At 40.6% G+C, this 25,322-nt stretch overlaps 1 protein-coding gene across 5 annotated transcripts in view; it reads right to left on the reverse strand.

Moving 5' to 3' along the window:
* Window positions 1-5,082: 5,082 nt before the first annotated feature.
* Window positions 5,083-25,322, reverse strand: part of LOC124048154 (phosphatidylcholine:ceramide cholinephosphotransferase 1-like) — a 39,306-nt gene continuing 19,066 nt past the window's right edge. For 3 of the 5 annotated variants that reach the window (XM_046368639.1, XM_046368638.1, XM_046368640.1), the window contains exons 2-6: window positions 9,120-9,957; window positions 8,842-8,959; window positions 7,048-7,201; window positions 6,697-6,863; window positions 5,083-6,557 (exon numbers count right to left, since the gene is read on the reverse strand). In XM_046368639.1, the coding sequence (XP_046224595.1) occupies window positions 6,378-6,557; window positions 6,697-6,863; window positions 7,048-7,201; window positions 8,842-8,959; window positions 9,120-9,730 (1,230 nt within the window). In that variant the 5' untranslated portion in view covers window positions 9,731-9,957 and the 3' untranslated portion in view covers window positions 5,083-6,377. Of the gene's footprint in view, window positions 6,558-6,696; window positions 6,864-7,047; window positions 7,202-8,841; window positions 8,960-9,119; window positions 9,958-12,055; window positions 12,525-12,687; window positions 12,831-25,322 lie in introns of those variants that run through there. The other 2 variants (XM_046368641.1, XM_046368637.1) reach the window with 2 other exon arrangements.

The raw sequence follows: 25,322 nt of genomic DNA on the forward strand, positions 1-25,322 counted from the left end.
CCATTTTTATGAATTAGACTATTATAAATAAACTGAATGAAGATTTTATTCTTGGCCATCATGTGTGAATGAACGTTACTCGTATTCATAAATGAACCCCATGACAAACCCCTGCTATCTCGCACTAAAAAAAAACTACAAAGTTACCCACGAGCAAAATGAGACAAACATAGAGAAACTCTTACTTGATCTGTCTTCCCAGTGAATAGCCATGACTGAGATTAACCATGACTGAGATTCACTCCGAGCCATGGCACAACGCTACGCGTAACCAACATGGTGTTAATACTGTTAATAAAAACACTTCCTGGGCATGTGAGAAGTGCTTCATGAATGCAAGTCATTCAGCTTAAACCTTGACTGATGCACACCTGACTGATGCACACCCGCAATAACATCTGCTAAATATGTGTATTTCATTTGATTTGAAATGATAAGCTGTATTAGTCAATTACAGCAAATAGAAGAAAGAGCTGGTTCTTGAAACACATACACCCTTATTTAAAATATATATATATATATTTAACCTTTCTTTAAGCAGGGAGTCACCATTGAGACCAGGGTCTCTTTAACAAGGGAGCCCCGCTTGAGGTAATTCAATGAAATAACGATACATTATGCTTTTGCATGGACGCAATCCAATGGTAAAGGATCAGTATCAGCTGAGTGAATACTTCACCTAGCTCACGCTCTGTCTAATATTCAATGACATTTCAAGATAGCAACAGTCAAACGCAGAATCATTTCTATTATAACCTGGATGGTTCGAGCCCTGAATGCTGATTGGCTGACAGCCATGGTATATCAGAGCATATACCACGGGTCTGACAAAACGGTTATTTGTACTGCTCTAATTACATTGGTAACCAGTTTATAATAGCAATAAGGTACGAGGGTGTGTGGTATATGACCATTATACCACGGCATTGCGTAGTGCCTAAGAACAGTCCTTAGCCGTGGTATATTGGCCCTATACCAGCCCCCCGTGCCTTATTGCTTAAGTATGGTACTGAATGACATACAGTGCTTTCAGAAAGTATTTAAACTACTTAACGTATTCCACATATTGTTGTGTTACAGGCTGAAATCAAGAGGTATTGAATATCTTTTTTTTCTCACCCATCTACACACAATGACCCATAATGACAGTGAAAACATGTTTAGACATTTTAGCAAATTTATTGCATATGGAATACAGGAATATCAAATGTACATAAGTATTTAAACACGTGAGTCAATACTTTGTAGAAGCACCTTTGGCGGCGATTACAGCTTTGAATTGTCTTGGGTATGTCCATCAGCATTGCACATCTGAATTTGGGAATTTCTCCCATTCAGATTGATTTTGTCAAAGCTCTGTTAAGTTATATGGGGAGCAGTGGTGAACAGCAATCTTCAAGTCTTTCCACAGATTTTCAATGGGATTCAAGTCTGGGCTTTGGCTGGGCCACTCAAGGACTTTCACATTCTTGCTCTGAAGCCATTCCAGCGTTGCTTTGGCTGTATGCTTGGGGTCATTGTCCTGTTAGAACTGATATCGTCACCTCAGTCTAAGGTCGTTGGCACTCTGAAGCAGGTTCTCATGAAGGATTTGCCTGTATTTGGCTCCATTCATTGTTTCCTCTATCCTTACCAGTCTCCCAGTCCATTCTGCTGAAAAGCATCCCCATAGCATGATGCTGCCACTATCATGCTTCATGGTAGAGATGGTTAGACGGGTGATGAGCTGTGACAGGTTCTCTCCAGACATAGCGTTTTGCATTCAGGCAAAATAGTTTCATTTTTGTCTCATCAGACCATAGAATATTTTGCCTTATGCTCTGAGTCTTTCACATGCCTTTTGTCAAACTCCAGGCGTGCTGTCATGTGCCTTTTTCTCAGGAGTGGCTTCCATCTGGCCATTCTCCCATAAAGCCCAGATTGGTGAAGTGCTTCAAAGACTGTTGTCCTTCAGGCAGTTTCTCCCATCTCAGCCAAGGAACTCTGTAGTTCTGTCCGAGTAGTCATTGGGTTCTTGGTCATCTCCCTGATCAAGGTCATTTTTGCCCGGTTGCTCAGTTTGGTCGGATGGTCAGCTCTAGTCAGAGTCTGAGAAGTTCCATATTTTTTACATTTCCCAATGATGGAGTCCACTATGCTTTTGGAAACTTTCAACACTCAAGAAATTGTTTTATACTCTTCCCCAAATATATGCCTATTCACAATTATATCTTGGAGATCTACAGACAGTTCCTTGTACTTCATGCTATAGTTTCTGCCCTGACATGCAGTGTCAACTGTGGGACCTTATATAGACAGGTATGATTCTTTCTAAATCACCTGTCCAAAAATAATTTCTCGCACCATTGGTTAGAGCCTGTAAGTAAGCATTTCACTGTTAAATAGCTGTTGTATTCGGCGCACGTGACAAATAAACTTAGATTTGATTTGAAGGAGTTCCCACATATGCTGAGCACTTGTTGGCTGCTTTTCCTTCACTCTACAGTTTGACTCATCCCTAACCATCTCAAATTGGTTGAGGTCAGGGGATTGTGGAGGCCAGGTCATCTGATGCAGCACTCCATCACTCTCCTTCTTGGTAAAATAGCCCTTACACAGCCTGGAGCTTTGTTGGGTCATGGTACTGTTGAAAAAACTAATGATAGTCCCACTAAGCCAAACCAGAAGGGATGGAGTATAGCTGCAGAATGCTGTGGTAGCCATGCTGGTTAAGTGTGCCTTGAATTATAAATTCATCACAGACAGTGTCACCAGCAAAGTACCCCCACACCATCACACCTCCTCCTCCATGCTTCACAGTGGGAAATACATGTGGAGATCATCCGTTCACCCACACTGCATCTCACAAAAACATGGCAGTTGGAACCAAAAATATCAAATTTGGACTCCAGACCAAAAGGACAGATTTCCACCAGTCTAATGTCCATTGCTCGTGTTCTTGTCCCAAGCAAGTCTCTTCTTATTGGTGTCCTTTCTTTTGTAGTGGTTTCTTTGCAGCAATTCCACCATGAAGGCCTGATTCACAGTCTCCTCTGGACAGTTGATGTTGAGATTTGTCAGTTAGTTGAACTGTGAAGCATTTATTTGGGCTGCAATTTCTGAAGCTGGTGACTAACTTATCCTCTGCAGCAGAGGTAACTCTGGGTCTTCCATTCCTGTGGTGGTCCTCATAAGAGCCGGTTTAGTCATAGCGCTTGATGTTTTTTGCAACTGCACTTGAAGAAACTTTCAAATTTCTTAAAATGTTCGGTATTGACTGCCCTTCATGTCTTAAAGTAATGATGGACTGTCATTTCGCTTTGCTTATTTGAGCTGTTCTTGCCATAATATGGACTTGGTCTTTTTCCAAATAGTCATATCATCTGTATACCCCCCTACCTTGTCACAACACAACCGATTGGTTCAAATGCATTAAGAAGGAAAGAAACTCCACAAATTAAGGCCCACCTGTTAATTGAAATTACTACCTCATGAAGCTGGTTGAGCAAACGCCAAGAGTGTGTGAATCTGTCATCAAGGTAAAGGGTGGCTATTGACTTGATCAGATATTGTTTTACAGCCTGTATTAAAAACAAACCAGCAGTACCATAAAATAAACCTCAGTCTTGTCCAGGCTGTTAAGTTGCACACCTTTCAGATATCCCTTGGAAGTCAATTTCACTCCAAAGGTCATAGATATACAGTACGAGTCAAAAGTTTGGACACACCTACTACTCATTGAAGGGTTTTTCTTTATTTTTACTATGTTTTACATTGTAGAATAAAACAGTGAAGACATCAAAACTATGAAATTAAACATATGGAATCATGTAGTAACCAAAAATTGTTTTAAAAAAAACATTTTTATAGTTTAGATTCTTCAAAATTAGCCACCCTTTGCCTTAAAGACAGCTTTGCACACTTTTGGCATTTTCTCAACCAGCTTTACCTGGAATGTTTTTCAACAGTCTTGAAGGAGTTCCCACATATGCTGAGCACTTGATGGCTGCTTTTCCTTTGCGCTGCGATCCAACTCATCTCAATTGGTTTGAGGTCAGGTGATTGTGGAGGCAGGTCATCTGATGCAGCACTCCACTCTCCTTAGTCAAATAGCCCCTTTACACAGCCTGGAAGTGTGCTGGTCATTGTCCTTTTGAAAAACAACTGATAGTAGGATTAAGTGCAACCCGATGGAATGGCGTAACACTGCAGAATGCTGTGGTAGGCATGCTGGTTGAGTGTGCCTGGAATTCTAAATAAATCACTGACAGTGTCACCAGCAAAGCACCCCCACACCTCCTCCATGCTTCACGGTGGGAACCACACATGCAGAGATCCTTCATTCACCTACTCTGTGTCACAAAGACACAGCAGTTGGAACCCAAAAAAATCTCAAATTTCGACTCATCAGATCAAAAGGACAGATTTCCGTCGGTCTAATGTGCATTGCTCGTGTTTCTAGGCCCAAGCAAGTCTCTTCTTCTCATTGGTGTCCTTTAATAGTGGTTTCTTTGCAGCAATTCAACCATGAAAACCTGATTCACACAGTCTCCTCTGAACAGTTGATGTTGAGATATGTCGGTTACTTGAACTCTGAAGCATTTATTTTGGCAGCAATCTGAGGTGAAGTGAACTCTGCTGCAGAGCTTATCCTCTGCACCAGAGGGAACTCTGGGTCTTCCTTTCCAGTGGTGGTCCTCATGAGAGCCAGTTTATCATAGCGCTTGATGGATTTTGCGACTGCACTTGAAACTTTAAAAGTTCTTGAAGTGTTCTGCATCGACTGACCTTCATGTCTTAAAGTAATGGACTTTCGTTTCACTTTGCTTATTTGAGCTTTTCTTGCCATAATATGAACTTAGCCCATCTTCTGTATTCCAACCCTACCATGTCACAACACAACTGATTATCTCAAACGCATTAATAAGGGAAGAAATTCCACAATTTAACTTTTAACAAGGCACACCTGTTACTTGAAATGACTACCTCACGAAGCTGGTTGAGAGAACGCCAAGACTGTGCAAAGCCGTCATGACCAAATTGTGTGGAGAAAGATCACTTCTCCAGTACATACATTTAAAAAAAAGGAATCGCAGATTAAGGTGTGCTAAATATTATTTATTTCCTTTTGGATTAATTTCTTCCATGGTTACACCATAACCAGCTCTTCTCATTGGTTGGTTAACACGACACTTCTGAGGTATACGTATACATTGAGGAGAGGAGCATTATGGGTCAGTCATCATCAGTAAGCTGAGAAATTGTCAGGACCACTCAATAAAACCTTGCTTTTAAACCTCCCTCTCCATCACACTGACCTAATCTTTGGGTCAAAGGACAGCCCAAACAATGCAGCTATTTGGCATAATAGGCAAGAAATTACATGGCAATCCAATATCCCAAGCAAAAACACAAGAAATTATCGATGTAATAAATAAATGGAAAATAAGAAATGTTTTTTTTTTTTAAGCAAACATGACTGACTTGGAAAGACACTAACATGGTTAAAAGAATTTCATGATTCTTTACATTCAGAAACAGGGAGAAAATGTCATGGAGTCGTAATTGCTCAACTGTCTATGCTGTAATCGGTGATCAGCATCAGGTTCATTTAAACACCCTCCTATCTGTTCAAGTGTAAATACTGATGTAGCACTTTAAAAACAGTCATTCAAGTCAACATTAATGAGGACACTGATACACTTACTGTACAATCACAACAAGAAAGGCACTGAGGAATATTGTTACTCATTTATTTACTCCTTTTTGCTATAGTCTCCTAACTGTAAAAATCTAAAGCATTAATTTGAATAATAAACCTGTTATATGCTTAGAAAATAGTTTACACCTTGGCCAAGCTTATTTTAGACAACTACAAAAATGTAAGTCACTACAAAAAACACCTCCTGCTTCACGACAGGTCAGTTCTCAAAGCTATTTTGAACCAAAACTTGGTAAAACATCTGAGCATGATAACACCAAACTTTTGGAACAGCCCAATCGCTGTGACAAACATGTTTATTTAATAACATTTCAGTAACCGGTTACAGAGGGAGATATTCGCCTTTAACTATAGATTTCCTGTTGCGAGCTGAAATAGATCTGGACCCACTTTTGAAATGCTTGCGATCCACCCACTGGAAACCATTACTTTCAGAGTAGCCTCGAGAGGATAGAATGATTGTTTTCCAATGTGAAATGTTTTGGCTGAAACGATGGTTGTCACAGTACTAGCCAGTTGGACTGGAGTGTATGTTACAGAAGGGCGTTAAAGGGAGATGGAGCAGCATCAAAGTTCGATAGATAGGGCATCCTCTTGTGATTAGATGCGGCACTTTAAAGAGTGTTGTTAAGAGACCCACCATCATGTCCTCCTGGGGGGGGGTCACTTCCTGCTGTCACGGGCACTGTGTGTCAATACGGCTGTACTTCACTAGACTCCATTGGGTCGGTGGCCATGACAGCGGCATCTGGTAGTTCCGAGGGACGATGCCTGTGACATTCTGTTCCAGGTACTGGAAAATTCGGTACCACCACACCCTTGAGAAAAAGTTGCTCTGCGATGATTCCTTCAGCACCTGTGAAACAAGTTAAATGTTCATGAACAACACCATGCCTTAATTGTTGATACACGTTGAACATGCAGGTAATACTAGTCTATTACAGGGTAATTACATTGGTTATTCCACTGGTAAGTGTGACCAAATATAGACTTACTTGCTGGTTGGCCATGGTGTGGTACCACCAGAATAGGCGTGTGGTGATGAAGTAAGCCACCACCACATCTATGGAGTAGTGGTCATGAGCCAAGAGAATGCAGAATAGGCCTACAGCACATAGCAACCAGCAGATCAAATGGTACCACCAGAACCGTTTTGGAGAGTCTGCAAGAAACACAGAAAATACCTTTCAGTCAATGTGACCAATCAGATGTATGCCTGTTGAGAGAACATACATTAGCTCCAACAGCTCGTACAGTTTACCACAGACTGTCTCCTCCACTCCAAAAATAAACATCACAGACTTCACTAAGAGAGGCTATGCCGTAGTGTTGTGTAGCCTACTTACATTCTTTAATGAAGAGATAGCTGAGTGTCAGCATGACTGTGTGGCCACTGTAAAGGTAGTCCCCACACATGTGGTGCGAGCCAGTGATGGTGAGGCCTCCTCCTGCAATCATCTTCATGACTCGCCGCATTTGGGACTCCCAGTCACCAAATAGCTACAACAGAATAAAAAATATAAAAAACACCACAAAAGTATGTCAAGTTAGTGTGCTCCGGAAAGGCATAAAAACATCAAATCAGATTTACAGTAACAACCTGTGTGTCTGTGAAAGGGGATGTGTTAGCCTACTATTAGGAGCTTGAACAGTACTAACCCTGTTCGCCAGTTAGTCTGATCATGTATGATCAGCTTCTAACTTGGAACAAGGCCTCCAGTCAGAAACGCTGGCCCACAGCCAACTGCTTTCAACAGTTGGAAAGCTATCACTAATTTGGTTAATTCAGTTAGATTAAATAGGAAATGTGGAATTGTCAGAAATAGATGAGCTGGCAAATTTGGACTGATAACGAATGGTTTCCTCTAAGGGGATATCCTGGTCTGTGGTGTGCTGAGGGGGGATGCAGATCCTGGCCTTGTTCACTAGTTCTCTACTGTATGCCTCCCACTAACGTGAGGGCAGGAACACTCAAGAGGAACTGTAACGCCACACCCCTGCTTCATGACTGAACAGACCTGCTAAAAGGAGGGAGCATTGAGAAAAGTGGTTGTCACAGTAGGTGAACAAAGTGGTCATACTCAGTCAAATAAATGTTCACAGCCATTGAGTCTTAAGACCATATAAAATGTTGGCTACAGATAAAAAACCCATCAACTTAAATGTGAGAGAATTATATCAGCTTTTATTATATAGCATGGCTGCGAAACTGCTGATGACATGGGTCTGAAGCAAATTGACAAATGCCATCTACTATCCTTAAAAACATGACTAACATGCCACAAATAAAAAGGAAACCTTCAAAGAGGCAAAAATCATCTGTTGTCATTTACCGTGAGAACATCTCCAGTTCTTTCTTTTATTTTTTTATCTGCCTTTTAAAATCCTGCCTGCATTGGACAATTGGGACCATAGGGGGTCAACAGCTGGAAAATAATTTTGGTTTTCTCATCATCCGCATAAAAAAATGCTATTCTAAGAGCCTTCTCACTCAGCACTTACAACATCGACCTCAGAGGTTCACAGACATGTTAAGACAAGCTACTAACTACAGTCATTTCACTTAGTATGCTACAGGTAACTGCCAAAATAATGGAAACACTTGAGTAATTGAGGGATGCAAAGTATATTGAAAGCAGGTGCGTCCACACAAGTCTGGTTCCTGAGTTAATAAAGCAATTAACATCCCATGATTAGGGTCATGTATAAACATGCTTGGCAGGTCCTTGTTCTTGCTACCATAGCTATGTGGTCCACTGGGTACGAGTGGTCACTGAATGGTTTGATGAGCATGAAAACGATAAACCATATGCCATGGCCGTCATCTCAACCCAATTGAACACTTATGGGAGATTCTGGAGAGGGGCTTGAGACAGCATTTTCCACCAGCATCAACAACAAAAAAATAATTATGGAATTTAGTGGACCAATGGTGTTGCACCCATCCAATAGAGTTCCAGACACTAGCAGAATATATGCCAAGGCGCACTGAAGCTGTTCTGGCTCGTGGAGGCCCAATGCCCCATTAAGAAACTATGTTGGCATTTTCTTTATTTTGGCAGTTACCTGTATGCTTTTGCATAATTAAATAATGCAACAAAAAGTCTATATTTCTCAGCCCAGGGAGAAGTGGCAAGTACCTTAGGAGAGCACTTGAAGTGCATTCCTGGCACAGGGAGTGTGGTTATGTACATGGTGATACACCTGTATAGGTACAGTGTGCCAACGATGAAGAAGAAACGTCGACCAACGATGGACCTGAGGACGAGAAAGTAGTACATACAGAATCAAGACTTGCTGGAGAGCTTGATCAGCACATGGCAAAACATACTTTAACATGGACTGGATCCTTCAATACGTTCCGGATGTTAGAATTCAAGTCGTTATCAAATGAATGTAACTTATCTTGTTCATTTACCTATATTTTAACAGTGTCAACTGTAGAAGCCACAGGCCGACCAGTATCATGCCGTTGATTTCGCATATGGAAAAAGCCCAGTCTACTCGGTCAAAAAAGTCAAAGAACTTGTCTGGCAGGGGCGGAGTAGCCTCTTTGGGAGGCACGCGTTCGTGGACCACAGAGATAATGATGGTGGTGCAGACGAAGCAGACCATGGCGTAGATGCAAGCCACGCCAGTCTTCCCCCACTCTTCAGGGAACGGAGAGCGGTTGATCTCAGGCATGTGGATCTGAACCCGTTCCTTGTGAAACCCATTGATCAGACCGTTACTCTTGGGCTTGTTCCCATTTACCTCATTGATGACAGTCGAGATGGAGTGTCCGTTGGCATGCCCATTTTTATGTGCTTCAATGTGGTGCTCTATTCTGAGAGTCTCCAACTTGTCCAAAAGCTGTCTGCCTCTGTCCGAGGTGACAAGGACCAGAGGGGCGGTCTGGAAGTCCGCCTTGGAGAGCTGCAGGAGGCCCTGGCCGTCTAGGTGGAGGAAGGCCTCAGAGTATTCCTGCATTCCCTCATTGGTCAGCCACTGGCGCACGTCCTCCGTTGACCACTGGGCTACTTTCTTCATGTCAGTCCCCGTGCCGTACGAGTGGCAAACGGGGGGAGAAACTTGGGTGGAAGAGTCCAGAAGTGTTAGCGGTTCGGTCTAACAAACCCAGAGTCCTCCTCAGGTCACACTCATCATGTAGAAAGGACATTGGGTGCTGCCAACACCTGGAGTGTCCAGTCAGGAAAATCTAGAGGTTAATCCATCCTACCAAGGTTTGGGATTGAACTTGCTGTGACAATTTTGTCCTAAAATGGGAGAGAAAAAAAATTCTTAAAACAATTCAAAACACATTTACAAGCATTCACACATTACTTTGACAAACTGTGTGTTACAAAGTCTATTATATAATGTATGTAATCTATTGAATCGTGTGATGACAAAGCAGATGTATTAATTGTAGAATAAAAAAATGATCCATCTATAAATGGTAAAAGTCCAATATTCATAATGTAGAGTGCATTAAAAATCACCCATTCAACAGATTCTCACACACACGTTCAAAAGTTTGGGGTTAGAAATGTCCTTGTTTTTGAAAGAAAAGCACATTTTGTCCATTAAAATATCAAATTGGTCAGAAATACAGTGCAGACAATGTTAATGTTGTAAATGACTATTCTAGCTGGAAATGGCTGATTTTTTAAAATGGAATATCTGCATAGGTGTACAGAGGCCCATTATGAGCAACCTCACTCCTGTGTTCCAATGGCACGCTGAGTTAGCTAATCCAAATGTATCATTTTACAAAGGCTAATTGATCATTAGAAAAACATTTTGCAATTATGTAATCACAGCTGAAAACTTTTCTGATTAAAGAAGCAAAAAAACTGGCATTCTTTAGACTAGTTGAGTATCTGGAGCAGTAGTCCCACTGTTGACATAGGGACTACTGTTTTGCAGGTACTATTTAATGAAGCTACTCTAATGTACTTGTCATCTTGCTCAGTTGTGCACCGGGGCCTCCTACTCTTTCTATTCTCATTAGATCCAGTTTGCGCTGTTCTGTGAAGGGACTAGCAGACAGCGTTGTATGAGATTTTCAGTTTCATGGCAATTTCTCACATGGAACAGCCTTCATTTCTCGAACAAGAACAGACTGACGAGTTTCAGAAGAAAGTTTTGTTTCTGGCCAATTTGAGCCTGTAATCGAACCCACAAATGCTGATTCTCCTAATACTCAACTAGTCTTAAGGCCAGTTGTATTGCTTCTTTAAATCAGAACAACAGTTTTCCAATGATCAATTAGCCTTTTGAAATTATAATCTTGGATTATCTAACAACACGCCATTGGAACACAGGAGTGATGATTGCTGATAAATGGGCCTCTGTATGCCAATGTTGATAATCCTTATCATTTAAAAAAATAAAAATCAGCAACAATGTCTGCACTTTATTTCTGATCAATTGATGTTATTTTAATGAACAAAAAAAATGATTTTCTTTCAAAAACAAGGACATTTCTAAGTGACCCCAAACGTTTTAATGGTAGTGTACACGCGCAAACACGTAAAGTACTCAAGTGAAATTTCTTTAGAGTCATATTTAAGTAGTTTTTGGGGGCATCTGTACTTAACCATTTATATTTTTATATATTTTACTTCACTACATTCCTAAAGAAAATTATGTACTTTTTACTCCATACATTATTCCCGACATCAAAAAGTACTCATTACATTTGGAATGCTTAGCAGGAGAGGAAAATGGTCCAACTCCTACACATCAAGGGAACATACCAGGTCATTCCCACTGCCTTTGATCTGGCAGACACACTAAACACACGAGCAATTTGTAAATTATGCCCGAGTGTCGGAGCGTGCCCCTGGCTATCCGTAAATAAAAACAACAGTTCCGTCTAGTTCGCTTAATATAAGGAATTTCAAACTTTTACTTTTGATACTTAAGTACCCTTAAAACCAAATAATTTTAGACTTTTACTCAAGTAGTATTTTACTGGGTGACTCAATGGAACATGGCTCAAGTAAAAGTAAAGTAGCTTTCCTTTTACTCAAATATGACAATAGGGTACTTTTCCCCCAACACTGTATACATACACACACAGGACCGCAGAATTTCGAAACAAGCAAGCGCGCTCTCGTTAAGGATACGAGACTGCTAATTTTAGGAAACAAACTATCCGTTCAAATGCCAGCGAAGAGTGCTTTCAGGTGAGGAATTAGCCCACAGCTCAGTAACACTGTTATTTCATAAAACACACCGCGTCTACGACTTTGTAAGCATTTTGTTATTGCCGTATCAATACAGTATAATGGAGAAAGCAAATTCCGTGTTGAGAGTTGTATTCGTTTAAAATGTGTAGACTACATAATTGACAACAAAACGTGTTACCTTGTTGCTGCTGTGTCGCGGAATGAACAAATCCGGGTTGACAATAAACTACTCCTCACAAGAAATTCACCAACAGCAAGTTGAGGCAACGTATGTGAAGCGCGGGTATGGGGAAACATCGAACATTCCAACAGTTTGCTCACAGGGTGGGGCACTGTTTACAAATCGGTCTTTGAGGGAGGGGGATGGTTGTTTATATTAGCAAAAGAGGAATAAAAGGCCATAATTGTGCCACTTCTCCAGAAAATTACATCAGAAAAGGAAAGAAGCCTCACTTATTTTATGTGGATGGGATGACACCCATATCGTCACACGTTAGCTGTGATTTGTATTTAACTAAGAACAAAGTATTATTTTCAATGACGGCCTAGTTAACTGCCTGTTCAGGGGCAAATCGATAGATTTGATCGATAGATCAGCTCGGGGATTTGAACTTGCAACCACTAGGCTACCCTGCCGCGACATACATACACACAATAGCTCCGATAAAAACTGACAGTAACAGAAAGTGAGCGCTAAGGTGCCGCCCATAATCAATTAACCCCTCAATTACAACTTTAGACCCGATTGTGTTCTGAGCCAAATGTAACAGCATCATCTGGATATGTGTGGAACAAAAGTTCAACATTCACCTTCTGTTACCATTTCTGTCAAGCCGTGTACACACAGTTTGACGCACACGTTCGATAAGTCCAACATATGCACCACACATAACGCACTGCTTCAATGCAGCAAGTCAAACACAGCGTTCCATTGTAAATGAATACAATTCGGGTGTAGAAAACTGCATAAACACTGTCGGTGGTGTGATCGAGGCATAACGATGCGTTCTATGGAAAGTAGCGCGTCGTGGAACACACCTTCCACAGAGTTGCATTATTTTCGAGAGAACGCATAGAGTTGATTATGGCTATAATTTAACACATTTGCCCGAGATAAAAATGTGTTCATTTGCCGGTGTTGTGCCGAAAAAAATATATATATATATCCCCCTGCCAGAACCCCCCCCGCGTTTTTCTTTGCTGCGACTTGCTTGCTAGTTGAAATTTCTGCTCTTCACGCCGTTGTCAGTTTAGCCTACATTTCACTGATCCCCAGTTCCGTACCAATGTGCCCAACCGCAGACATTCAAATGAGGCTACAAAGAAAACTAAATGGACCTGTAGCTATTGTGTTGACTTCAAAATCAGGGGTGTGAACTGTTTCTATTCAAGCGTTGATCGACATGGTAATGGCTCTATAGTATTGGAGAAGAGTTGGAAAAAAAACGGACCCTCAGTTACATCTAGACGTGGCATGTCTTAACGTACAGTATACAGCACGCATAAAGCAACTACTTCTGTCTTACAATCTCTCTCCACCAGGTGTAGCACTTCTCTCATCCTTTAAAAACAAGAAATGGACAGTGACGGGGGATACCTAGTCATTTTTTGCGTCATCATTGTATGCGAACATCATTCTCAAAAACACTGTTTACTTCTAAGATCACTTTATTACCGCCCTAAAAACCAGATTCAAATAGGTATGTAATGACACATCATAAACTCTTTATAGTGTTTTATTTACATTTTAGAGGCGATAAGGTGATAAATTGGACAGATTGAGTGAAAAAAAGCAATTTTCCCACATGGACATCTCTCACTATAATGCATTAGTTTCGCTTTGCCACCCGCCCGTCTGGCGGGGCTCATTGCCTGCTTGAATTATGCAGAAACGGGCAGTGTTTAGGTCATGTAATTGATTCTGTTGAAAAGGGGAGAAATTGTGCTTTACAATGGAATTGACATTACAGTTGATCTGGAAGGATTACGTTTTTGGGGCGCTAAAATAAGGGCAATTGTACAGACCAAGGCAATGTACGAGTTTACATTAGCTAGCCAACGTTAACTTAGCTATTAGAAATCATAATTATATAGATTTTTTAAATCACAATTATTTTTTTATTTTTTTAAACCTGGGTATAAAAAAAGTCACATTAAACCATCTGGCTAGCTAGCCTGAATGATAGAGGACAGTGTTGAAGTAGGCTAATGTTACGTGGTGCAGTGAGTTTTTTCTTGTGAAAATTGTATGGAAATTAATGACTCAGAGATAAGACATTAGCTCCTAGCTAACCTGTTGATAGGTACACATTCTAATGAACAACAATCACAGGTAGATTATGTAACGTTATAGGCACCACAGATGTTTGCAAACGGAATAATACAAATGCATTCATTATGGCCCGGGCGAGAAGGCTCCACAAGGAGCCAACTAGTGACTCGCTATGACTTGGCCTCTAATTTTTGTATGTGTAGTGGGTATCTATGGACTGCTTACAGGGTATAGAGTTCCTGAGAGAGTTGATAGTGTAGGACTTGGAATATGTTCTTGTAGGTCAAGTATAGGGTCTTACAGGTCATGGATAGGGTCTTGCGAGTCATGATCCAGGCTGCGAATGAGTGCCCCTGAACTCTTACTAGGACTCATTCTAGCATAGTCATGGTTCCCCTTTTTACAAAGCAACATGCATTTTTTTTTAAGAACAGTCTGCAAACTGTTTGCATTAGGACTGAATCTACAGTGATGTAGATCTCTTTTACTGGATGTTTACACAGCAAACTGTCTTTGGGGTTGGGCTCGTGGAAGCAAGTGGAATTGCCAGATATAAAAATGGTACAAATGAATGAATGTGTTTAATTACATAGATATGCTGAGGATAACTCCTCAACAAAAACCCCTTTGTAGTGAATGTGTCATTCCATACCTCAAATTCTGTAGGGAATGAGTCTTCCCTAAGTGTCACATGTGAATGTCTGATTTTTTACATTTTATTTTGAAATGCCTGCTGCATAAGTAGTGACACTGCCATTTCTCATTCCTGGGAATCTAAAACATACTTTTGGTCATGTAGTGTAAGTGGATACCTGCTCATCGAACATCTCATTCCAAAGTCATGGCCATTAATATGGAGTTGCTCCCCCATTTGTTGCTACAACAGCATCCACCCTTCTGGGAAGGCTTTCCACTATGATTCCATTCAGCCACAAGAGCATTAGTGAGGTTGGGCATGGATGTTGGGCAATTAGGCAATTGCATGGCTGGGTGCTTGATTTTAATACACCAGTCGGCAACAAGTTTGGCTGAAAAAGCCAAATCCTCTCATTTGAAGGGGTGTCCACATACTTTTGGTGATGTAGCGTGTATGTTTCATAATAAACATATTTAATTTAATTTTAATGTGCCTTCAGTTTTGATTAGGAATGTATGTGTTAAATGAATACAATCTCATTCTAGTTCTGTGATGTTACAACTAATGAACGCCAATTCAAAGTTTTATACCTATGGAAGGTAATTATTAGAATTTACCTCCACTCCTCCGGTTACTTTGTGGCAGTCAGTAAAGGCACATGCACAGGGAATTTATTCACCCTTTTTATTGCTATCCTCATGAAAAAAAACTATTAATTCATTGCATGCATCTGGCATTACAGTGCAGAAAGTATGCTATAATCAATGCCAATTCCTTACCATTAGAGGGCACTCTAATACAACAAGGTCAAACTTGATTTAGATTTTTTTTTTAACTACGTGACACAGGCGAACTCTAAAATCGTAAAATGACAGGCCGTCACTGTCCAAAAGTATCTAGTTTGCTAGGTCGTTGGCTACAGTACAGTTATAGTGCAGAAGACTGAAAAACATTTCCTTTAGAAAGTTATCCAATGTTGTCACGGTGAGTAAAGATCTACAGATTGCATGATTTATTTAACCATGCTGGCTATCTTACCTGCACAGCTAGCTATGTTTTTAGCATTGAGCTTGCTAAATCAATGACCCGATCAGCTAGCCATCTCGTCTGCAAACTATTTTCAAAGTCATCAGCCCATTATAATAAAACTTTTATTCTACTTTATTTATCAAGCCATTTCCAATTCATGTCGTCCAAGACTCGGAAGCCTGGTAACCGTGGCAATCTTGCGTCACAATACCAGGTCCGCCATTGCACGTATCCATGAGAATACCAGTTAGACTGACAGGTTTAGAGGTTCCAAGCCCATTCTAGTAATTCTTATTAGAGCCAGATATTTCACAGGATGTATAAATGTGAAGCACCCAGTTGGGGTTTCCACTCACTACCAAACTTGCTTTCAAAAGCAGCTCGAACATAGGACATGTAAGAATGAACTATAGCCATTTAATTCTACCGTGCTGATATACCATGCGTTATTTAAGCAATAAGGCCCGAGTGGGTGTGATATATGGCCAATATACCACAGCTAAGGGCTGTTCTTATGCCCAATGCAATGCCAGGCAATGTTACCACCATAACAGGAAATACATTGTTTTAAGTGTGAGTAACTCGGGGTAGAGCTTAGTCTAAATACACAGTGAGCTAGAGAGGCTGGTGTTTGCAAGACAAGTTAAAGCTTGCCAAGAGCATGAATCAACAACTGCGAGCTGTTGGTCTCAAATGTTTAAAAAAAAAAATTTAAACTAAATTTAAATAGTCATTAAATGCAGAATATAAATTGTGGGCATATTGTCACCTTGACATGCGGTCTGTTAAATTGTACGTGCCACAAACGTGACGATTAAAGTGCCCTCAAATCAGTGTGAATGACAAGCCACAGAGAGGAGCCGTGGGAAAGAAACCTGAATGCCAAAAAAAGGGTCAGACTTGGCTGTGTCCACCACCATTGAGATCAGTAATAACATATAGGCCTACAGCAGGGAGAGTAGTTATCGTTCTAAACATAAGGGGTGGCCCAAATGGACTGATTTTAACCCTGTAGGCCTCATAGGCCAGTACACTGGACCATACAACACAGGAGGATATAAAATAATGAAGTTATACCCCTTGTTGAATAGTTATGTGAAGCAAGATTGATTTAGGATATCTAAGATAATGTAATAACTAAGTTGCTAGAGTTATCAGTCTGAGTTACTGTCCCTATTGAAAATCTTTTTTTTTTAAAGAGTTAACATGATCAAGCAGTTTCACAACATAATTCATGATAATCCCACTGTGTGAATCCATGTCATTTCAAACAAAAACAAATGTGAGGACTTTGAATCAACGTGAAAAAATACTTTTTGTAAATCCAATCAGTTTAACTCAAATCCAATGACATTTGTTGATTTCAATTTAGTTGACATCAACCAAATGTAAATGAAAACTAGACATTGAACTGACGTCAGCGCCCAGTGGGATATTATGAGCACCGATTGCTTCATAGGATGAATCAGTTGTTACTGGAAGCCTACGCCTAAAAGTACAAACTAACCTTAGTATTACAAAGTTGAAGTAGTAGCCTCTGCAAACTTCAGTTTATTTCCTACTCGGGTCTCTTCAAACCATGCAAGGAAAATAAAACCACTTAACATGTGCATTGCCCACACAAGGAGGCTGGTGGGAAGGATTATAGGAGGACGAGCTCATTGTAGTGGCTGGACTGAAACTAATGGAACAGAGTCAGACATGTGGGCTCCATATGCTTGTGTTTGATACCGTTCCATTCCAGCCATTACAAAGATCCTTCCTCCTATAGCTCCTCCCACCAGCCTCCTCTGGCACACACATTATTCCCAGTGACCTTACATGGAGACATCTAGTTGACAGAATCTCAGTTGGGAACCTATCCTTATTAATAAAAACAGTGTGTGTGTGTGTGTGTGTGTGTGTGTGTGTGATAAATGTAAAAAAATAAAAAAAATAAAACACACATACCAGCCTTGCAAAAGTATTCATCCCCCTTGGCGTTTTTCTTATTTTGTTGCATTACAACATGTAATTTGAATGGATTTTTATTTGGATTTCATATAATGGACATACAAAATAGTCAAAATTGGTGAAGTGGGAAAAAATGACTTGTTTCAATAAAGAAGAAAAAAAAACAGGAAAGGTGGTGTGTGCATATGTATTCACCTCCTTTACTATGACGCCCCTAAATAAGATCTGGTGCAACCAATTACCTTCAGAAGTTGCAGAATTAGTTAAATAAAGCCCACCTGTGTGCAATATAAGTGTCACATGATCTCAGTACACACACACACCCTGTTCTGAAAGGGCTCAGTCTGCAACACTACTAAGCAAGGTGCACCACCAAGACCAAGGAGCACTCCAAGCAGGTCAGGGACAAAGTTGTGGAGAAGTACAGATCAGGGTTGGGTTATAAAGAAAATCAGAAACTTTGAACATCCCATGGAGCGCCATTAAATCCATTATTAAAAGATGAAAAGAATATGGCACCACAACAAACCTGCCAAGTGAGGGCTAACCACCTAAACAAAGAGACCAAAGATGGAGCTGCAAAGCTCCACAGTGGAGATTGGAGTATCTGTCCATAGGACCACTAAGCCGTACACTACACAGCTGGGCTTTACGGAAGAGTGGCCAGAAAAAAAGCAATTTCTTAAACAAAATAAGCAAACACGTTTGGTGTTCGCCGAAAGGTATGTGGGAGACTCCCCAAACCTATGGAAGAAGGTACTCTGGTCAGATGAGACTAAAATTGAGCTTTTTAGCCATCAAGGAAAATGCTATGTCTGGCGCAAACCCAACACCTCTCATCATCCCGAGAACACAATCCCCACAGTGAAGCATGATGGTGGCAGCATCGTGCTGTGGGGGTGTTTTTCCATCGGCAGGGACTGGGAAACTGGTCAGAATTGAAGGAATGATGGATGGCGCTAAATAAAGGGAAATTCTTGAAGGCAACCTGTTTCAATCTTCCAGAGATTTGAGACTGGGACCGAGGTTCACCTTCCAGGAGGAGAATTTCTTTGATTTTTTTCCACCTTTATCTAACCAATGACGCTAAGCATACTGCTAAAGCAACACTCGAGTGGTTTAAGGGGAAACATTTAAATGTCTTGGAATGGCCTAGTCAAAGCCTATACCTCAATCCAATTGAGAATCTGTGGTATGACTTAAAGATTGCTGTACACCAGCGGAACCCATCCAGCTTAAAAGGAGCTGGAGCAGTTTTGTCTTGAAAAATGGACAAAAATCCCAGTGGCTAGATGTGCCAAGCTTATAGAGACCACCCCAAGAGACTTGCAGCTGTAATTGCTGCAAAAAGGTAGCTCTACAATGTATTGACTTTAAGGGGGTGAATAGTTATGCACACTCAAGTTTTGTTTGGTCTTATTTCTTGCTTGTTTCACAATAAAAAATATTTTGCATCTTCGAAGTGGTAGGCATGTGTAAATCAAATGATACAAACCCCTAAAAAAAAAATACACATTTCAGGTTATAAGGCAACAAAATAGGAAAAATGCCAGGGGGGTGAATACTTTCGCAAGCCACTGTACCTGTGATATTTAGAGTTTGTGCTGCCTTTTTATTTTACTAGGCAAGTCAGTTAACTTAAGCCCACCCGACACGCAGGCGTCCCACCTAGCCATCAGGAAATGCAAATGCACCACACCAAATGCTAATAGCACTCGTTAAAACTCAAACGTTCATTAAAACACACATGCAGGGTACTGAATTAAAGCTACACTCGTTGTGAATCCAGCCAACAAGTCAGATTTTTAAAATGCTTTTCGGCGAAAGCATGAGAAGCTATTATCTGATAGCATGCAACACCCTGAAATACCTGAAGGGGACGTAAACAAAATAATTAGCATAGCCGGCGCTACACAAAATGCAGAAATAAAATATAAAACATTCATTACCTTTGATGAGCTTCTTTGTTGGCACGCCTATATGTCCCATAAACATCACTATTGGGTCTTTTTTTCCCCGATTAAATCGGTCCATATATACCCAAAATATCAATCTATGAAAAGTGTGATCCAGAAAAAAACACTGTTTTAAAACGCAACGTCATTTTTTTTAATTAAAAAAGTTGACGATAAACTTTCACAAAACACTTAAATACTTTTGTAATCCAAATTGAGGTATTAGTAAACATTAATAATCTATCAAATTGATCACGGGGCGATGTGTATTCAATAGCTCCACGACTTTAAATCATGGTCGGAAATCTCTCTTCCAAAACATCCTGTCGGAGACCGGAAGGAATGGGGTCAGTCTTCCTCGTTTGACCAAGGAACAACTCCGAGGCAATTGCCAAGACTGGTGACATCGTGTGGAAGCTGTAGGACTTGTAATCTCGGCCCCATCTAATTTGCTGTGCCATAGACAATACATGCAAGTGGCGCATTGATATTTTTTCCACTTTTTGGTGATCAGTTTTCCTTGGGCTTTTCGACGAAACGCACGTTCTGTTATAGTCACAGCCATGATGTAACCAGTTTTAGAAACGTCAGAGTGTTTTCTATCCACACATACTAATCATATGCATATACTATATTCCTGGCATGAGTAGCAGGATGCTGAAATGTTGCGCAATTTTTAACCTCTTGCTCCTACCTGACACGCAGGCGTCCCATCTAGACATCTGGAAATGCAAATGCGCTACGCTAAATGCTAATAGTACTAGTTAAAACTCAAACGTTCATTAAAATACACATGCAGGGTATTGAATTAAAGCTACACTCGTTGTGAATCCAGGCAACAAGTCAGATTTTTAAAATGTTTTTCGGCGAAAGCATGAGAAGCTATTATCTGATAGCATGTAACACCCCAAAAGACCCGCAGGGGACGTAAACAAAATAATTAGCATAGTCGTCGCTACACAAACCGCACAAATAAAGTATAAAACATTCATTACCTTTGACCATCTTCTTTGTTGGCACTCCTAGATGTCCCATAATCACTATTGGGTCTTTTTTTCGATTAAATCGGTCCATATATAGCCTAGATATCGATCTATGAAGACTGTGTGATAAACGGAAAAAATAGCGTCTTATAACGTAACGTCATTTTTTTAAATTAAAAAAAGTTGACGATAAACTTTCACAAAACACTTCGAAATACTTTTGTAATGCAACTTTAGGTATTAGTAATCGTTAATAAGCGATCAAATTGATCACGAGGCGAAGTATATTCTTTAGCTGTCCGTCTGGAAATAATGTCCAGGTAAATCTCAACCAAAATATCCGGTCGGAGACCGGAAGAAATGCGCTGCCTTGCGTCTGTTTGACCAAGAAACAAATAGTAGGCAAATGACAAGACTCTAAACAATGTGTGGAAGCTGTAGGTATTGCAACCTCAGCCCCATTAAATGTGGTTCACCTTTATCAATGGGTTCAAGTCGCGCATGGATATATTTTTCCATTTTCAGTGATCAGATTTTCCTGCACTTTTCGATGAAACGCACGTTCTGTTATAGTCACAGCTGTGATTTAACCAGTTTTATAAACGTCTGAGTGTTTTCTATCCACACATACTAATCATATGCATATACTATATTCCTGGCATGAGCAGCAGGGCGCTGAAATGTTGCACAATTTTTATCAGAATGTTCGAAAAAGTAGGGGGTAGGAGTAACAGGTTAACAGAATGTTCGAAAAAGTAAGCCCTAAGCTTAAGTGGTTTTAAGAACAAATTCTTATTTTCAATGACGGCCTAGGAACAGTGCCTGTCGTGGTCTTCCTTTTCCCAGTCAGAGGCGCTACAATACAACAACAAAAAAGCTCCGAGAAAAAACTGACCCAACCAGACAGAAAATGTTAATCACTCAACTCCTCAGAATTTCCCCCAGGCTGCGTTGGGCAGTGACACTAAGCTCAGACCTTCAGTGAGTCCCACCCATCCTTGGCTGAACAGTCATTCGGAAACACTCAGTTGGTGTAAGCATCCCCGGCTGGCCAGCTCACAGCCCAGGCAGCGCATTTCTACTTTCATAAGAATCGTGTAGGCATGTAGGGGAAGCTGTTAAGCTCTGTTAGCAAGTTGCCTGGTTACGCCTTGCATAATCAGTAACCACACAGAAAGGGATCTTTTAATATTAACTATGCCCCAAAGTCAGGATGTGCTTTCCCAGGGTTAAGTGTAGTGCACATTCTGTTTGCTCTGCAGTAACTCTATACTGCTTTGTTGAGCTCACTATTTAATCTGGATGATAAACTCTGTTACCCAGAACTAAAATGATTGCGAAAGTTGTTACGTCCCATTTAACGTTAACCTTCAAATCTGTCCGTGAGATTCTGGATGATAACACAGTGGATATTTCGTAGACAATAAAGTGTCAATGAATCAATTAGGAATGACGGCTGATGTGGAATTCTAAAAGAATAGGGAACAGGGTGATTTAACCCATTGATACCCTGAACAAAGTCAAACATTTTCTCAAGCCAAAATGAGTTCGTAGTGGTGGTACCTTTAGTTCAATTAGATAAAGGATTCCTACAGCAGTCAAAATGTATTCCTAGCCAAGTGCTTGGCCACAGGAAAGTCACACCCACTTTCAATCAGTCTTCAGATGTCTTATTCCCTGTGGAATTGTTTACAAAAGGGGTTCTCTGTTACAGAAATGAGACGAAGCTAACAAAAAGTATCTTGCATTGAGCACAAGTATACATATACTACTCTCATCTGTATTGAATTTCACATGTCTACGTACTCACCTATGCTTACAAAGCAGTTGCTTATTGCACATTGTAAGGATGAAATAGGCCTAAAATCAGAAGACCCAGTAACAAAGCAGCAATATGACACGTAGGCTTTAGGTGTTCAACCCTTCTCTCACGTTCAATGGAAATAGACCTAGCTTACCAGTATGTACATTCAAAGCATTCGCCTCCAGCCACCTAACAGGTGACATTTACTCACTTGGCCCTTTCGGCAGTGGTACCGGGGCACCAAAACACTAGCTTTAAATAATTTGAATATAAGGAACATCCCTTTAAGTGTATGACACAGAAGTAGACGTTCTAAACCAATTAACACTTCAGGACAGATAAGCTAATTACTAGAAGAAAATTCTTGACAATGTTCAATAAGACATTGAAGAGGAAAAATTCAGCAGCCATAAAAATCATTTGGTCACTTCACGAGGTCTACAACGTTATCTGCACTAACATTGGGATTGAAGTATGCTGAGAGATAAAAAAAAGTGGGGAACTTTGCCAGCTTATTCGCCTGTCTCTGCAGTGACCTTTCCAGTTGAATGGCGGAGGACTATTACATACTTTTCAGACAGTATGGATAACTGCCCATGCACTTCACACAGGCATTTATGTGGGAGCGAGCAACTGAACATTTGACTTCAGTCCACACTTGTCTCAGTTATGACCCCTGGGGTTTCAGGCCATAAATGAGTCATGACATTACTGCAACCCAAATGGCTGAATTCAAATTTCTCTACATTCCTTCAACAAACCGTGGTGCTGAAGGCACTACTGTGGCACAGACGGAAATTAAACAACTGCTCCAAGGTAAACTGATTTCCATCCACTTTACAAATACATTTGTTTTGCGGGCCAACAGGACAGCTCCTGGTAGTGCGATTCATAGGGTAAACTGCCAACAGACACAGGGTTTGTGTTTAGGGAATTTGCTCAGTCAATTCCCCCATACTATTTGAACTAACCTGTGCTTCTTTACCAACAAAAGCAGCTAGCCAAGATCAAAACTCAAAGATTGGAGACATTGTGAGAGCCTGAAAAGTGCAGTGCGTGACCTTTGATTATCTAAAACCGGCAAGCAAGTTTATCAGCGCTCATGTTGTCACAACAATCTTGACACCACAGCAGTGTGTCCTTTGACCATGAAATTAAATTTGCTGAATGCATGAATCTCCATCTCAAACCACTTCCATCTGGTGGTTAGGAAAGTTGAAGTTAAACATAAAATCGAGCTTGTTTGGTTCAATTATACAGTACGCTAACACATGAAAAGGCCAGGCCAGTTTCAGACAATGGAAGGAAGGAATTCAGATTTTTGTTACTGATGCCATTGCAAGCCATGCACAGCTACAAACAAATTAAAACCTCACCGTCTACAGCCTTACATTCAAAGAATAGTAGACTACCTACCAAACAAAGGCATTGTCCTTCAGCCAGTCTCCTAGTAGCGTAGGCATTATCCGATGAGAAAAACTCATCACAGAACAGCCACAAGTAATGATAAGTAATGACAAGTAATGATAAACTCCTTGACCCATGAGTGTAGTTTTACTCACCACAACACAGGGATCAATTACCATCATTCATTACCTCACTTTGTCTCAGTGGCCCCGAGGTCCTTCCTAACAAGGTCCGAGGACAGTGAATAATGCCGGAACACAATTGGAACTTACATCAGAGACCGAGACAGACACCACCTCTATTTACAGAGTATCTGTACCAAACCAGGGACATCAAGCTCAACCCTCACTGTCATGCAAGTCTTGTGTTTATCCATCTGTCAAGCCCAAAATAACCAATGGTGGTTCTACGTGTTGACACAGAAATACATTAGGCCCTAGTTCTACTCTACTTTACAGACACAGTAGATATAATTCACCCATTCAAAGTAGGATTAACCATCAAAAAATATATATAAATTATGGTTAGGCCTGAGCCTAACAAGCACAGGACAACAGCCTACCTGGCCTAATTCTGTTTTCGTTGTTGCAAAGCATTTTTCTGTGAATAATCTGATCCATTGTAAGCACAACAAAGGTTAATTATTAATCCAGAGATGGGTTCTATGACAATCTCTGGCATTCTAGTAATGCTGAGAAGTTCTGTCTCACCATAACCTTCTAGTGATTATCAACAGCAGACTTTGGTCAGGCAACAATTTGAGAATAATGATCCCTTCTCATTGACCTGGGTCCTAGACATTTTTAGTTTCCGGTTATAATGATTCTCTGGATCATTGTGAGAGTTTAGGGCTGACCCCAATCAGTCGACTGGTCGATTGTTTGGTCGTTAGGCTGTTGGTTGAACGACATTGTGTTACTGCTCGGCTAAAACACAACTCGTCCCAAACCATCTCAATTGGGTTGAAGTCGGGTGATTGTGGAGGCCAGGTCATCTTATGCAGCACTCTATCACTCTCCTTGCTCAAATAGCCCTTACACAGCCTGGAGGTGTGTTGGGTCATTGTCCTTTTGAAAAACAAATTATAGTCCTACTACGCGCAAACCAGATTGGGTGGCGTATCGCTGCGGAATGCTGTGGTAAACATGCATACTCAGTGCAGACGCATTTTGTTCGTCCTCTTGTGTACTTTTGTATTTTTCGTCTTTTTTGTATACATTTCAATTTTTATTTTCAATCTCTTCTCCATTTTAGTTCAATTATACCTTAGGGTAACCTGCCTCACCCAATATGATACGGAACCACTATTTTTTTTAGACCTTATAGCAAGAACCACCTAGCCATTAGAAGCTAACCAGCTAATTAGCTACAAGCTGTTTAGTCATTGTTAGCCACTGCTAGCGGC

This window comes from Oncorhynchus gorbuscha, linkage group LG11, assembly GCF_021184085.1.
Source record: "Oncorhynchus gorbuscha isolate QuinsamMale2020 ecotype Even-year linkage group LG11, OgorEven_v1.0, whole genome shotgun sequence".
In the NCBI taxonomy this organism is placed as follows: Eukaryota; Metazoa; Chordata; class Actinopteri; order Salmoniformes; family Salmonidae; genus Oncorhynchus; species Oncorhynchus gorbuscha.